The sequence below is a fragment of the Manis pentadactyla genome, chromosome 2, assembly GCF_030020395.1.
Source record: "Manis pentadactyla isolate mManPen7 chromosome 2, mManPen7.hap1, whole genome shotgun sequence".
In the NCBI taxonomy this organism is placed as follows: Eukaryota; Metazoa; Chordata; class Mammalia; order Pholidota; family Manidae; genus Manis; species Manis pentadactyla.
In genome coordinates, this window is record NC_080020.1 from 126,437,215 (window position 1) to 126,454,026 (window position 16,812).

The window sequence follows — 16,812 nt, forward strand, 5'->3', positions numbered from 1 at the left end:
CTTGATGTTTTGATTTTAATTTTATATTAAGCAACTGACATGAGGAGAATGCAGGTTTGCTCTTCGGATAATGCACATGCTGAGCCTATAAGCTGTTCATACCCTTGAGAAAAATTGTCAGGTTGCTTCTAATAATCCATCTATTCACTTTATTCTACTCATAGTCGAAAGCCAATAGCAAGGAGAAGAAGATCTATCCAGAGAGTACTGTACTTCAAATGAGAAAGAAACTGAGCAACACACAGATGTATTTTTCTATTGGTCATATGTACATTCCCCACTGTTAGATAAACAATATGGAGGGACATAAGGAAGAGAAGAATCCCAGTGATTTCTTGTGACATGTATAGTGAGGGGTTTACCAGGATCTCTCGCTAAGATAGTAAATGGTGAGCAGCGATGGGAAGGAGTGAACCATGTGAGTGTAAAAGGACACAGATCACTTCTATTTCACTTCCATATCCTCAAGCACTTTTTTCACATCCACTTCAGGAAAACACATGCTTTTCTGGTGCAACTCTCCCAGACCTCTTCTCAGTGCTTTGATATCCCTCCTCATCTGCCTGACCAAGTAGTGGGTCAGCACATGAAATGGAATTTTGGTTTTAGCTATCGTACATTTTGGAGGATTTTTTAGCTTGTATATTTCACTTGCAGGGAACACCCTGTTTAGTGCTGTCTTGTCCCTCTTTGTCTTTCATTTCTTTAAGGGCGGCTAAAGAACATCTAAGCATTAAAATATTCGTTTTTAAATCAGTAAAATATTGTCTTATGTATTTGTTTGGAAACGTATTTATTTAATAATGTAATGAATACAGCTATTGGAATTTGTGTTCTACTTTTAGGCCACCTGGAATATTTTATTTATATATTCTAAGTTTCTTTGCTCTGTAATGTGCATGAAGTTCAAATTTGGGAATTACTTTCTCTGAACCAGTGAACAAATATTCCATAATGCTCTGAAAGTTCTGGCTTTGCCTCTGCCACTACTTAGATTTTTGGGGCACATCACAATACTTCAGGGACTCAGATTCCATATCTGTAAAATACAGGGGCTTGAGCATGATCTCAAAGGTCCTCTGAAACAGTGAAAAAGAAAATATATGCCTTCACTGCTTTTGCCTTTACCTACTGAGAATAACATATATTGCAAGGTTGTTCTAGATCATCTCTGGGATATTCATATTTGTATAAAGAATACTTCATATCTCCCAAAAGAAGTGTTCATACAAAATCTAACAACTAATTGGTCACAAGGTGCTATGGGTGACAAAGAATAAACAGTAAATATTTGTGCCTTGCTAAAAAATAATGTGTGAGTGATTATGAATTGTGCCATATTATGTCTCTCAAAATCTAATGCAAGGGAGAACAAATTAATTGGTACTTTTATTAGCTGAATTTGAAAACACTCAAGATAGATAAAGTGGTCTTTTAAAAGTCCTTTTGTGACAACAGTTGAAAATATTATAATCAAAATCAAGTCAAGGGAATCAGACAAATTAGATTTACTACTTAATATTTGTTTTTTTTTCCTTAGGTTATTCATACCATCAGTGCCACTGATAAAGATGACTTTGCCAATGGACCAAGGTTTAACTTCTTTCTTGATGAACACCTGTCTATAAACCCAAACTTCACTCTAAAGGACAATGAAGGTGAACATATACATATATTTTTATCTATGCGGTATCCACTTTGACTTGATATGATATGGAATAGACCTGAGCAGTTTTGCTTTATTCTTTTTTTTATTAAAGTATCATTTATATACAATCTTATGAAGGTTTCACATGAGCAACATTGTGGTTAGTACATTCACCCATATTATCAAGTCCACCCACTCCCAAACCCCATTGCAATTACTCTCTATTAGTGTAGTAAGAAGCTATACAGTTACTACTTGTCTTATCTATGCTCTACTGCCTTCCCCATGACCCCCCTACATTGTGTGCTCATCAGAATGCCCCTTAATCTCCTTCACCCTCCCTACCCACCCACTTTCCTTCCTTTGGTAACCACTAGTCCCTTCTTGGAGTCTGTGAGTCCACTGCTGCTTTGTTCCTTCAGTTTTGCTTTGTTGTAATACTCCAAAAATGAATGAAATCATTTGGTTCTGGTCTTTCTCCACTTGGCTTATTTCACTGAGCATAATACCCTCTGGCTCCATCCGTGTTGTTGCAAATGGTTGGATTTGTATTTTTCTAATGGATGAATAATATTCCATTGTGTATATGTACCACCTTTTCTTTATTCATTCATTTACTGATGAACACTTAGGTTGCTTATATACCTTGGCTTTTGCAAATAATGCTGTGATAAACATAGGGGTGCATATGTCTTTTTGAATCTGGGATCTTGTTTTCTTTGAGTAAATTCCTAAGAGTGGAATTCCTGAGTCAAGTGGTATTTCTATATTTAGTTTGTTGAGGAATCTCCATTTTGCTTTCCACAATGGTTGAAGTGATTTACATTCCCACCAGCAGTGTAGGAGTTATCCCCTTTCTCCATCCTCACCAGCATTTGTTGTTGTTTGTCCTTTGGATGTTGGCCATCCTAACTGGTGTGAGGTGATATCTCATTGTGGTTTCAATTTGTATTTCCCAGATAGTTAGTGATGTGGGGCATCTTTTCATGTGCCCGTTGGCCATCTGAATTTCTTCTTTGAAGAAGTATCTGTTAAGATCCTCTGCCCATTTTTTAAATCGTGTGATTTGCTTTTTGGGTGTTGAGGTGTGTGAGTTCTTTATATATTTTGGATGTTAACCCCTTATTGGGTATGTTCTTTATGAATATATTCTCCCATACTGTAGAATGCCTTTTAGTGCTGCTGATGGTATCCTTTGCTGTACAGAAGCTTTTTAGTTTGATGTCGTCCCATTTGTTCATTTTTACTTTTGTTTCCCTTGCCCGAAAAGATGTTCAGGAAAAAGTTGCTCATGTTTATGTTCAAGAGATTTTTGCCTATGCTTTCTTCTAAGAGTTTTATGGCTTCATGATTTACATTCAGGTATTTGATCCATTTCAAGTTTACTTTTGTGTATGAAGTTAGACAATAGTCCAGTTTCATTGTCTTACCTGTAGTTGTCCAGTTTTGCCAACACCAGTTGTTAAAGAGGCTATTATTTCCCCACTGTATATCTAAGGTTCCTTTATTATATATTAATTGACCATATATGCTTGAGTTTACGTCTGGGTTATCTATTCTGTTCCACTGAACTATGGGTCTGTGCCAGTACCAAATTGTTTTGATTACTATGGTTTTGTAGTAGAGCTTGAAGTTGGTAAGCATAATCTCCCGAACTTTATTCTTCCTTCTCAGGATTGCTTGGCTATTTGGGGTCTTTTTTGTTTCCATATGAATTTTAGAACTATTTGTTTTAACTCATTGAGGAATGTGGTTGGTTTTTGACAGGAATTGCATTGAATCTGTAGATTGCTTTCAGCATGATGGCCATTTTGACAATATTAATTTTTCCTATCTATCCATGAGCATGGGATGTATTTCCATTTACTGGTGTATTCTTTACTTTCTCTTGTGAATGACTTGTAGTTATTAGGGTGTAGGTCTTTCATTTCCTTTGTTAGGTTTATTCCTAGGTATTTTATTCTTTTTGATGCAATTGTAAATGGAAGTGTTTTTCTGATTTCTTTCTGCTAGTTCATCATTAGTATATAGGAATGCAACTAATTTATGTGTATTAATTTTGTATCTCACAACTTTGCTGAATTCAGTCATTAGTTTCAATAGTTTTGGGGTGGATTCTTTAGGGTTTTTATGTATAATGTCATGTCACTGCAAACAGTGACAGTTTAACTTCTTCCTTACCAGTCTGGATGCCTTTTATTTCTTTGGTCGTATGATTGCCATTGCTAGAGCTTCCAGTACTATGTTGAATAAAAGTGAGGAGAGTGAGTATCCTTGTCTTGTTCACAATCTTAGAGGAAAAGCTTTCAGCTTCTCACTATTAAGTGTGGTGTTGGCTGTGTATTTGTCATGTATGGCCTTTATTATGTTGAGGTACTTGCCACCCTATACTCATGATGTTGAGAGTTTTTATAATGAATGGATGTTGAATTTGGCAAATGCTTTTTCAACATCTAGTGAAATGATCATGTGATTTTTGTCCTTTTTGTTGATGTGGTGTATGATGTTGATGGATTTTCAAATATTATACCATCCTTGCATCACTGGAATAAATCCCACTTGATTGTGATGGATGATCTGTTTGATGTATTTTTGTATTTGGTTTGCTAATGTTTTGTTGAGTATTTTTACATCTATGTTCAGCAGGGATATTGGTCTATAATTTTCTTTTCCTGTGGTGTTTTTGCTTGGTTTTGGTATTATAATGATGCTGCCTCCTAGAATGAGTTTGGAAGTATTGTCTCCTCCTCTACTTTTTGGAATACGTTAAGGTGGATGGGTATTGGTCTTCTCTAAATGTTTGATAAAATTCAGCAGTGAAGCCATCTGGTCCAGAGGTTTTGTTCTTCGGTAGTTTTTGATTATTAATTCGATTTCATTGCTGGTAATTGGTCTGTTCAGATATTCTGTTTGTTACTGGGTCAGTCTTGGAAGGTTGTATTTTTCTAGAAAGTTGTCCATTTCTTCTAAGTTATTCAATTTGTTAGCATATAATTTTTCATAGTATTCTCTAATAATTCTTAATATTTCTGTGGTGTCCATAGTGATATTTTAGTTTCTCATTTCTGTTTCTGTTTTTTGTGTACACTCTCTTTTTTCTTGACAAGTCTGGCCAAGGGGTTATCTATTTTATTTATTTTCTCAAAGAACCAGCTCCTAGTTTCATTGATTCTTTCTAGTGTTTTATTCTTCTCAATTTTATTTTTTCCTGCTCTAATCTTTATTATGTCCCTCCTTCTATTGACTTTGGGACTCATTTGTTCTTTTTTTTTTAGTATCATTAATTGTGAGTTTAGATTTTTCCTTTGGGATTGTTCTTTCTTAAGTTAAGCCTGTATTGCAATATACTTTCCTCTTAGACCTGCCTTCAGTGTGTCCCACAGTTTTGGGTTGTTGAGTTTTTTTCATTTGTCTCTGTATTGCTTGATCTCTGTTTTTATTTGGTCATTGATTCATTGGTTATTTAGGAGCATGTTGTTAAGCCTGTATGTATTTGTGGGCTTTTTGTTTTCTTTGTATAATTTATGTCTAGTTTCATACCTTTGTGGTCTGAAAAGCTGGTTGGTATGATTTCAATCCGTTTGAATTTACTGAGGCTCCTTTTGTGGCCTATTATGTGATCTATTCTGTATAACATTCCATGTATAGTTGAGAAGAATGTGTATTCTGCTGCTTTTGGGTAGAATGTTCTGTTGATGTCTGTTATGTCCCTCTGTTCTAATATGTTGTTCAGTGCCTCTGTCTCCTTACTTATTTTCTGTCTGGTTGATCTGTCCTTTGGAGTGAGTGGTGTGTTGAAGTCTCCTAGAATGAATGCATTGCATTTTATTTCCCCCTTTAATTCTTTTAGTATTTGTTTCACATATTAGGTGTTCATATATTGGGTTCATAGATATTTGTAACAGTTATATACTCTTGTTGCACTGACCCCTTTATTATTATGCAATGTCCTTCTTTGTCTCTCGTTACTTTCTTTATTTTGAAGTCTATTTTGTCTGATACACATACTGTAACTCCTGTTTTTCTCTCCCTATTATATGTATGAAATATCTTTTTCTATGCCTTCACTTTTAGTTTGTGTCTGTCTTTGAGTTTGAAGTGAGTCTCTGTAGGCAACATATAGATGAATCTTGTTTTTTTTTTTTTTATCCATTCTGTACCTCTATGTCTTTTGATTGGTGCATTAGTCCATTTACATTTAGGGTGGTTATCAACAGATATGTACTTATTGACACTGCATGCTTTGATTCATGCTTACCAAAGATTCAAGGGTAGCTTCTTTACTGTCTAACAGTTTAACTTAACTCACTTATTATGCTATTTCAAACACAATCTAAAGGTTCTTTTTTTTCTCCCTTCTTTGTCTTCCTCCTGCACTCTTTGTATATTAGGTGTCATATTCTGTACTCTTTGTGTATCCCTTGACTGCCTTTGTGGGTAGTTGACTTAATTTTGGATATGAGTAGTAATTAATTGGTCTATTTCCTTTACTGTTTGATTTTCTCTGGTGACAGCTGTTTAACCTTAGGAGCACTTCCATGTATAGCTGTCTCTTTAAAATACACTGTGGAGTATAGATTGTGCTAGGATGATTTTTTCCGCCTGTCCTTTCTCCTGAGCAACAAGCTCTGTGTAGTCTTTCCTTTATAGCACCCGTCTTACTTTTGGGAAGTCTTTCCATGCTCCCACCTTTCTTTTATCCCACAGCAACTGGTTGTGGGTACCTGTTCTCCTCAAGCAGCTGGAAGATCAGTCTCTCCAAGTATTATGCTTGTCTTTGCTTTCCAACCCCTCTAACTTCCAAAGCACCATGTAATGTGGGTTCTTTCTCCTGGAGCCGATCTCCATGGGTGGATGTTCAGCATTCCTGGTTTTCTGCTCCCTCCCTGCTACATCTCTCTTCCTACCACATGTGAGCTGCAGTGGGGTGAGGGCTTGGGTGCTGCCGGATTGCGGCTTTGCTACTTTACTCTTTTCTGTGTGGTTTTCTCCAGATGTAGGCAGCCTGTAGCAATCTTCAGATGCTCTTCCAGGATTAGTTGTATTTGTTGTATTTTAGTGTTGTATGTGGTTTTGGGAGGAGATTTCTGCTTCACTTCTCACACCACCATCTTTTTCCCTATCTTCTTTATTCTTAAATAGCCATGAACAGCTTGAAAATCAGCATTCAGAGTCAGTTTGATGTTAATGTGTTATACTCTGTGAATAGCTTGTGTTTAAAATTGAGCCATATGTACAAATACCTTTCATTGAATTTTTTTCAGAAGCATCTCTTTAAACAAGAAATGTACATGTAATATGCTCTTGGAAAAATTTTAGGAGTAATCTTAGCTGACAAACATGTTTATGCAATTGCTAGGAGGTAGGAAATATTTAAATAAGAAAAAATGGAAAATATGTCCAGTTAAGAAAGGAAATGCAATGTTTAAAATCATTTTGCATTAGCAAGGCTATCAAGATGTGCTGTACAAATCATATTTCCTCTTGTTATTATGAATATTTCCTAAATTATGGGTAGAAAAAATATGCATAATGGCAGAGTATTATGGAAACTTTTGAATTATTTTTGTTTAACCTTCTGTATTGTATGGGACAAAAAAATACCATAGTTTGGTAATGAGAAAAGATTCGTCATGATTTAGATTCCATATCTGATAAATTCCTCAAGGTTGCGTAAAAGTCCTCTTCTGTAGGTAAGGGAAACATTATTTCATTCAATATATGCAATGTTGTGATTAGCATCAACTTTCTTCTTCCTTATACTACTTTTAGAATTCAGTTTATCTGAATACAGTATTACTGAGGATTTAACACTTGCTTCAGAATCATATGAAATACATAAGGGCTTATATATTTTGGAGTAAACTTTCAATTTCCTCTCCATACTTTTCATGGAGAAGCATTTTCAAGCAAGAAAAATTGCTTATTGGCAATATTGCTTAATGGCAATCCACTAAAACATTTTCTGATTATGCCTTTTTCTTTAAACTATTATAAAAAAGATACCACATTGTGCATGTAGCCATAGGAAATTGTGCATGTATTATACAAAATACAAAGCTTCCTTGTTTCTGTCATTTTAACTAGTTATAAGGACACATCCACTTAAAGAAGTACATATTTGTGCATGTTTGTATATAACAAATTGTACTAATCGACTGTTGTGCACTTATTTATATTTGAACATCCCATCCTGAATTCCCAAATCTATTTAGTGTAAAACTAATAGGCTAATTATGTAAAAATATCACTTCATATTTTCCCCACACTGCAAATAATTGTATAGTTTGGGGAGTATTCAACTTTCTACCTTACTAGATTGAAATTATATCTAGATAACCATACTTATATTCTAGCTGGACTTCTTTCCATTCCAATAAAGATCTTATTTTACATTTTTAAGGTGATTTTAATGTGATTATATATCCTGGAATTATGTATAATGATGAAAATTTGACTTAGATTTAAAGATATGTTATATCTGTTACTTCAGCTATATATCTCCAAAAGAACTTTTGAAAATCAAGAGAATTTTACTATTTAGGAAACCCACATTAGTTACTAAAAGTCCTTTATAAAAGGTTAACATACCTAGAATTTGTGAATTCATGTAATGAATATATTTAAAAGGTTTTAATTCAGTGATTTTTATAACATCACCAGTGCTGGGAACTCAAATTTAACGAGTTCTTTTCATAACATGTATACAGTTTTAAAATGGTTTATAATGCCAATGTAAAGTTTTTTACATTTATTTTAACCATACATATGAATGCTTAAGTCAGCTACACCATCTCAAGTATGAAATTTATGTGGACAGTTATGGGATAGTGGGTAAAGGTGTTTTATTTTATTTGCAAGACTATATCTAAAATTTTTGAGAATGGGTGAAATTATAAAAATAATTTATTTTGGATAGAGAAAAAAGCAATTTCCGAAAAAAAAAAAAAAAGGAAAGAAAAGAATGGTCTAGTGCATGGCTAAAAACATGGTTTGACCAAACAAACTTGTTTGACCAGAAAACATGGTTTGACCAAACAAACTGCTACTGAAGCATAGTCACCTAACCTTTCTAAGCCTCAGTTTTTACTTCCATGATTGTGCTTCAAAATATCCACTGCGTAGCAATAATTCATGATAACGCATGTAAAGATGCTAGAATCAAGATGGCCTTTTCTTTAAATACAAGACAGTTATGGTTAAAAATATATAAAGATGAAATTAAATGGAATAGCCATACCAAAATGAATACGTCCATAATGCATACATACATGCATGCTTAAATACATTTGTGAGTACATAAATACTTCTTTGGACAAGAGCCAGAACAAAAACACAAAGGCCTAAGTACTTGCAAACCTAGGCCTGCTGATCCTGGTAGCTTGAACATTGTATTATAAGTGTTAGTAGATATGTATATGCCCCTAGAGCATTAAGAGAGAAAATAGAAGAAAAATTAAGGGTATTATTTTTCTCTGTTCACTGCTTACATTAAAGTGCATATATATATAGGGAACAGTAAAAAGCAGACAGCCTCCCAGCCAGGATGAGTGATATGGAAGCCATTGGTTTAATGGCACCTCTAAAACTGCTCTATGGCAAAGAATGAATGGAGAAAAAAGATATTTCCAAAATAAGAGAAAGAGAAATTAAAATAATGCACTTAATTCAAGCAAATAAAGCTCAGATCAAAATAAAAACTGTAAGAACACTTAACTGATATGAAATATAAGATGTCTGGAGGAATTAAGAATAAATTATAGCAACAAGCAATATGTGCAGATAGAGTTGCATAGCCATTTTTCAAATTTGAAAATATATGGGCCCTTATAATGAATATAAATACCAACATCAAGCACAAAGTTAAATCTATATTTGGATAGATCAATTTAAAAATTGCAAACTTCAAAGATAAAGAGAAAAAATTTAAGCAATTAAAAAAAAAGACAGAATAATAAAAAAGCAATGATGATTATATTTAAATCAGATTTCTGGTTAAAAGATGGCAGAAGTGGATAAAATACCATATGCTTAAAACGCTGAAGGAATGTAATTTCATATTGTTAACCTATTCCTATATTTAGTTAAAAATGGCAAACTATCAGGAATTAAGGAAAGCCAGTTATTCAGTTATTAAAGACTTTTTCAATGAGTAGGAATAAATATTTTATTTTTAGTGACTGACATTTTGGCAAATATTATAGTAAACTTTGCCTTTAAGATCTCTGCAAAAAAATGGTAGACAAGAAAAAAAACCCAGCAATTAATATATCATTTCCTATGTTAAGATTTGAAAAGTAAACATTAAATTAATAGAATAAGAATCTGTAATGTCTAATGCAAGGAAAGATTATTGAAAACTAAAATAATAAAGCTTATTTTATCAACAGAACAGAAGGTCAGAAAGAATAATAGATGAATAGTAAAAGCATGGAAAAAGAAAAAAAATTGAAATTATTTCAAGTATGTCACAGCAGCAATCAGCTTCCTAAGAACCAGCAACTTCTGGTGGATTCAGTTGGGCAGTACTGGTTTGGGGATACCTTCAGTCACTACAGCTGACAATGTGCTTATTCCAGCATTATACTGAATATTCTCTTTAATTCAAAACAATGAAAGGAAGAAAAGAGCAATGATAAGTAGAAACAAACCATCCATAAGATTATCCTTGTTAACAAAAAATGGCATTGTCTGGATGAAATTGTAAGAGAATCTACAGAAACATCTTAATAAATAATGGGATACATTGACATATTTTTAATACTAATAAATGACCTAAATGGATAGATTTCCTGTATTTTAAAAAATATGAATAAATAGCAAATAAGATATAATTTAAAATGGCTAAACCAATTCAAATTAACAAAAGCCCTTCTAAGATCAGTTGAGGAAAAATAAGTCCTTATTCAAGTTCATCAGTATAAAAATCAATGTTACCCGTCTCTGGCTAACCAGTCATCTTCCGGGGCCATACAGGGAAATGTAAAGTTGGTAAGTGAGAGAGAAGCAATATTGTTTGAAAAGGTTAGCTTTTTACTTCTTTGCGTATTTATGCCCTGTGGGTTTTATGCCCAGCATTTGTCTTGAGGTATCTTTACCACTTGGAAGAATTACGATACTCGGTAAATTCGATATGAGACACGAATTCTATTTAAGGGTTGTAATTAGGAAGGAAGAAGAAAAGCTATAGAAGTAACAGACGGAAGAAAACATGGGAAAATTGGTTATTTCTTTGACATATCTTCTTGTAGAGTAACTTCAGCATGTATAGGTTTTAAACTACTAATTAAATTGCACACACACATTAACATAATAGGAATACAGCTACATAACAAAAGCAGACCTACAATTACCAGCCATCTCCGGTGAAACTAAGAAAACCACCTGATTGTTTGTAGTTCATAATGCGTGATCAAAACCGAAAGTTTCTGTGATGACTGCCCTTGTATTGTTGACCATGTAAGAACCTATTCACTATGTAAGAATTTGTTCACTATGTAAGAACTTGTTCGTTGCACTTCAGAAGATCGGAGACTGATGAGAATTAGGCTTGGGGTGGATTAATGATTGTGCATTGAGTCCCCTGTACAGAATTTTATTGATGTTAACTGTTAAAAACCATTTGATCAATAAATATGAGAGATGCCCTCTAAAAAAAAAAAAAATCAATGTTACTGAAAACATAAAACATGCTAGGAAAGGAAAGGAATATATTTACCACATTAGTGAATCAGAAAATCAGAATACTCAAATTTCATAGCAATCTATAAACTAAATGTAATTTAAATCATAAACTGAATTTAATAATCTGTTAATAAAACACAAATGGTAAAGGACTGAGAAAAGGAAGAACATACTGAGAAGGAAGATGGGAGGCAGACAGCTGGAGGGAAGAGAGGAAAAGGGGGCGTGGCCTAGAGGCGTCAAGCCTTTGCAAAAATAAATATAGCCCAGCCTTGGCAGTTTTGTTTTTTCTCTTGTGCATTAATGACCAAGGCATTCACTGCAAAGACGAATCTTCTTCAAAAAGGTATCAAAGACGTCTATCTGAAATAAATCTGGAATAAGCACATCTCCAGCCCCAGGACTTAGTAAAGAGCCAGGCCGCCTCCCGGATGTCCCACCTGAAATTGTTTTGTTTTAGAGATCTTTGTAGATTTTGATAACTGATCCTTTGGGCAGCTGTCTTTTTTTCCTCTTCCCAAGCTTTTTATTCCCTCTTTTATGTTTTTAATTTACCAATAATGAGCCCATGAAACCCCGGGTCCCCACCCTCAACCCAATAAAAACACAATACAAGGCCATGGGCTTTCTCTAGCTGCAACCTGGCTGTGTGGCCCCGGGTGTGCCATTTAATTTCAAAGAAATGTAAGTAATAAACCTTTATTTCAAAATGTCCTCGTGATTATCGCTGAAGGTTTCTTGCATTTATAGTAAAAATCACAAGGATAGGTCCAGCCAATCTTGGCTATCAATACGCCGAGATCAGCACCCAACAATGAAGTATTCCATAAATATGGCAGGAGAAAAGGAATAGATAAATAGATCAAGAAAACAAATTAGAGAGTTGAAATGAAATGATTAGTTATCTAAATCTCTATATAAATAGATGAACTTAACAGAAGGCCATGGTAGCATTTATAACCATTGTGGAAAGGTTAACTCAAAAAGTACATAGAAAGGGGCCAACTGGATATGTATCTACAGAAACTAAAACTAGAATTCCTCAAACACATGCCAGAAATAAATCACATAGATTAAAGACATAATTACCCAAGCCAAATTTTAGGAATTTTAGAAGATAGATAAATGCACTGAACTAATTTTATATGATTAGGGTAGGAGAGGATTTCTTATAAAAGACACAAAAAATGCAATCATAAAATGTTAACAAATGTGATAATATTAAAATTATTATATTTCTGCATCAGATGATTTCTAAATAAAATTTTAAAACAGGTCATAACTTTGGGTAAAATACAGCTACATATAAATGAGTAAGGATAAACATACCACAAAATAAACATTCCAAAAAGGAAACAAAACAGTTAAAGGATAGAAATAAGCAACTAACAGAAGAGGAATGCCAAAATAATTTTTTAAATATATGAATATTTGTTCAAAACTATTGTTAATAGGCTCAATATGGTGTCATTTCTGCTAAGCCAAGTCACCAAGTGGGGCTTAATACCTAATCTAATTGCAGTTTCAACCTCTCCCAGAAGTGTGGTCAGTCGGGAATTGTCTGGTCAGCATCCATAAGATAATGTCCCATATGCCTTCTCCATACCCAAAGGAAGATGTGGTGATCCACCCAATGAGACCCTTAACCTTGTCCCCTCTGACACACATAGCATTGGAGTGTGTATAGTGTGATCCTTTAGGACACTAACTAGATGCATCCATGCCACACTGCTTGATGTACTGATAAAGGTAACCTCTTTTCTGCACATACACCTGCTGTAGAAAAAGTATTTAAGATGTCTGCAGATTAAGGAGCTCTGGAGCATTTTATCAGAGCACACTGATGAGGTACCCTTGGGTCATGGTCCTCAATAAGACTATAAATAAACTCTGTCTTTCTTACATATAACAGTTGCATTGATCTCGGTTGATACTATTAATGATCTTAAACGTAAAATGAAAAAGAATGTAATTGTCACATGAAGTCCATTAGGAAAAATAAAAACAAAATCTAGGACTGTCAATAGTTCAAGAACTAAGTAGTTATTGAAGAAGTATAATAATAACAGTCACACCTTGACTTGGGGATTATACCTTACTTACATGCTAACAGGTTTGTTTTGACACAACTTCCCGGATGCTGACAGAAGCACCCACTTCTAGGTCAGAGATAAATGACTTAATTTTCTCTGGCATGGGAAACGGGATGAACTTCATGTTTTCTCTGATTTTCCTTACTCTGACCTCTCAAGAGAGTGACATAGAGGGAGCCTGGTGCATGCTCCACATGCATGTCAGTTTGCTTCCCAGAGAGGAACCTTAAATTAGGGAATCCCAATATTCTATAATGGGCTACAAGAAATATTGTTGGACTTTGCTCCAGAGAGAGTCACTATATCTATTATACAGAGTTTGTATATCTTTTCTGCTCTGGAAGATGGCACTCTCTCATTGTCTAAGGCTGTTCTGAATAAGACATTATTCTGTGTGCTGGGACATGAATAGTAAGCCCCTCATGTCTGACCCAGGAGCTTTGTATCTTCTGTCAGCATCCATAAAATTAAAGCACACTAACTTGTTAGCATGTGAGTATAGTAAAATCCAAATCCCTTTATGTTTCTTAAGACTTCATTGGGCTAATTCATACTAGAAAACAGTTGTAAAAAATATTTTTTTTATTATTTATTTATCTATTTATTATAGTATACTGAGCTTATTCCAGAAATGAATACCTTAATGTAATGTATGCCTGGAAGCATATAATCTAGCTCATGTCCTCATACCAACAAAGATCTACTTCCACCTATATCCTGATGAGATGCTCCTATTTACCACTCAGATCTGCTTGCTAAATAATTAAATTTAAGGTAATATGTCTTGATTTTTCACATCTTCACCACGTTCATTAGATCTTCCCTACCATATGTTTTGTCCATCATTAATTCGGAATCTCCTAATCTGACACTGGAGAACAAATGTCTTCTTGAATGTTTCATCCTATTTATATCGAAGTTTCTTTACTTGGGGCCCATTTTTTATTATTCTCTCTGATATGTACTGGGGATATATTGGTAGAAAACAGCATGTGGCTAACATTTTACCCAAGGAAGCAAGAGTCTGATCAAATCAACTACATCTGTACAAAGAAAATGTAGTCTAAACACTGACTGCTTTGTTTGATAGCCATCTCTTCCTTTAGTAGAGAAGTGAATCTCTGTCTTTTATGGTTTCTCTCTTGTCTTGAACATGCTCATTTTAATAATTTTATAATCATTGTCAACTCTAATATCTCAATAAGGTGATCAGTTTTTCTTTATAAGGGGACTAGAGAAGGAAGACTGGGATATATTGTCTTATCGCTTGACATGTCTAGCAATGTTTAGTTGTATGTCACAAAGTAGGTAAACCTAGAAGAGTCTCAAATGACAATATATTTCTTCAGAAAACATTCACCTTTTTCTCTGATAAACAATGAGAGAGGGAGATTATTATTTTCCAATCAGAGTTGAACTAAATCAAGGCCAATTTGCAGTTCTGTTTGGAGTTGGTCTATCTCTGATTTGTCGCTGTTCCTGGGGCACACCCCTCTAGGGCTTCAATTGAGAGCCCATCTGTGCCCTAGGGCCACGCACCTGCTCCCTAACTTATCATTGTTGAATATGAAGAGATGGCAAACAACACTCTTGTTTTCCAGGGCTTTTCCACTTAGAGTGTTAGATTTCTGCTAAACTTTCTATTTAACTTCCAATTTAAACTTTCAATTTAACAAATGTCTTTAGGGAAAGTCAGCCATGTGTTTAAGGCCTCTCAATTTCCAATTTGATTGCAGGCCCAGGAGACTTCTAAAAGTTCTCTTACTTTCTCTGTCCCCAGGTTGGAATCCTAGCCTCTTGTAAGTTCCTTGTATAAACAAACACATTGCAACCAACAGTCCACCTCTCCACACTTCGCTTCAGCAGTTCTCAAATGCCATTAAACAGATATTTTCATGAATTTCTCAGGATTTTCCCTTTGTTATCACTGAGAATATTAGTCAGTCAAAAACTTTTTTACCCAGAACTACATCTTAATACAGCAAACCCATTTGGCAACAACAGTTTCATTAGATAGTTGGAATATAAACTGGTCTTGGAAGGAAGAACACTTTTCAATAATAATCTAATTATCAGTGAGATGCTGACTGCCTGGATGTTCACTGATGTACTACAGATATTTGTTCCCTCTATTTAATTAGAATTGATTCAAAATACCATCCTATGTACTGAGTGAAACCAAGATCCTCCCTAAAATTTCTGAAGGTTAATATCAGGTATATAATATTGTCACTCTTTGTGGCAGTCACCACTTCAACCACTTTTTCCCTACTTCTCTGGCTCTTCTTTATCATTTTATCATTTTAAATTTTATCATTTAAAATTTATATTGCTCTAAAAGCAATAATAAAAGCATAAACTCTTTCCTGATTAAAATGTAGTTTTCCCTACCATCACCATCTCTTTAAAATGTGATAGGTAAACTTTTTATTTCAGCATGAAAAAACCCATTGTTTACTTGTGACCTCTTAACCAAGTATCTACAGCAAATGAACTGTAGCCATAATATCACAAAGTCTACGAATATAGGCTTACACCAGGGGACTGCACACACAAGAACTTTGTTCACACATTTTGTAATATAAAAGTGTAAGCTGATCCTCAAAATAAAATTATCATTAGTCTACAAGGTAAGTCTGTTCCGATTCATGGTCTTTATGCTGCTTCTTTAAGAACTAGGCTTTGTTTGATGCAAGATTTGCCAGCCTAATTCCTAGGCTTACTTCTAATTGTCAAGTGCATTTGTAAATCTTTCAGATTTTAGTAGGGAAAGAGATAATTAATAACTATGAATATGCTTGTATTTCTGTCTGCAGGCTTCTAAATCACATTTAGTGTGCATGTTAAATTTGAAAATTCTTATCATAATTTTATTGATAATTTTGCTATCAAAAACATCTGCTCCTCATATTGGTCTCTAGGTTTTCTTCTTTAGATATGTTTTCACTTATGTAGAAACACTTTCTCTAAGAATGAGTGAGTCCAAATGACATTATAATGAACAAAATATGCTGAAAATGACCGTTTTTAATCATTTAGTAAACAAAAGATTCTGTCAGCTGTCATTTTCACCTTATTGCACTTTGAAATTATTTTACCTTGGTTTTATTGCTTTTTATTACTTCTTTGCAATAATTATTTCAACTTCTAAAAAAATTTAAGTCAGATTATTTATAAATCATATGACTTTTAGCAATATACTTAAAAGGTAATGTCAGAATATATCATTTTACCTTGTGGCTATTTGGGTATAGTGAAGGATACCTAACTTAAAGCTTACATTGCACTGGATTTAAGAAAAGGCATGTTTTCAAATTGACTTTGTAACTGTGCAAAGGATATCTTTGGGGGCCTTTCTTTTAGATTTCAGGGTCCACTGGTAGTGAA

At 34.2% G+C, this 16,812-nt stretch overlaps 1 protein-coding gene across 4 annotated transcripts in view; it reads left to right on the forward strand.

Moving 5' to 3' along the window:
• The window catches only part of CDH18 (cadherin 18), a 1,060,019-nt gene that overhangs the window by 1,025,693 nt on the left and 17,514 nt on the right, over positions 1 to 16,812 (forward strand). For all 4 annotated transcript variants that reach the window (XM_036896722.2, XM_057496160.1, XM_036896723.2 and 1 more), the window contains one exon: positions 1,541 to 1,658. In XM_036896722.2, the coding sequence (XP_036752617.2) occupies positions 1,541 to 1,658 (118 nt within the window). The remainder of the gene's footprint in view (positions 1 to 1,540; positions 1,659 to 16,812) is intronic.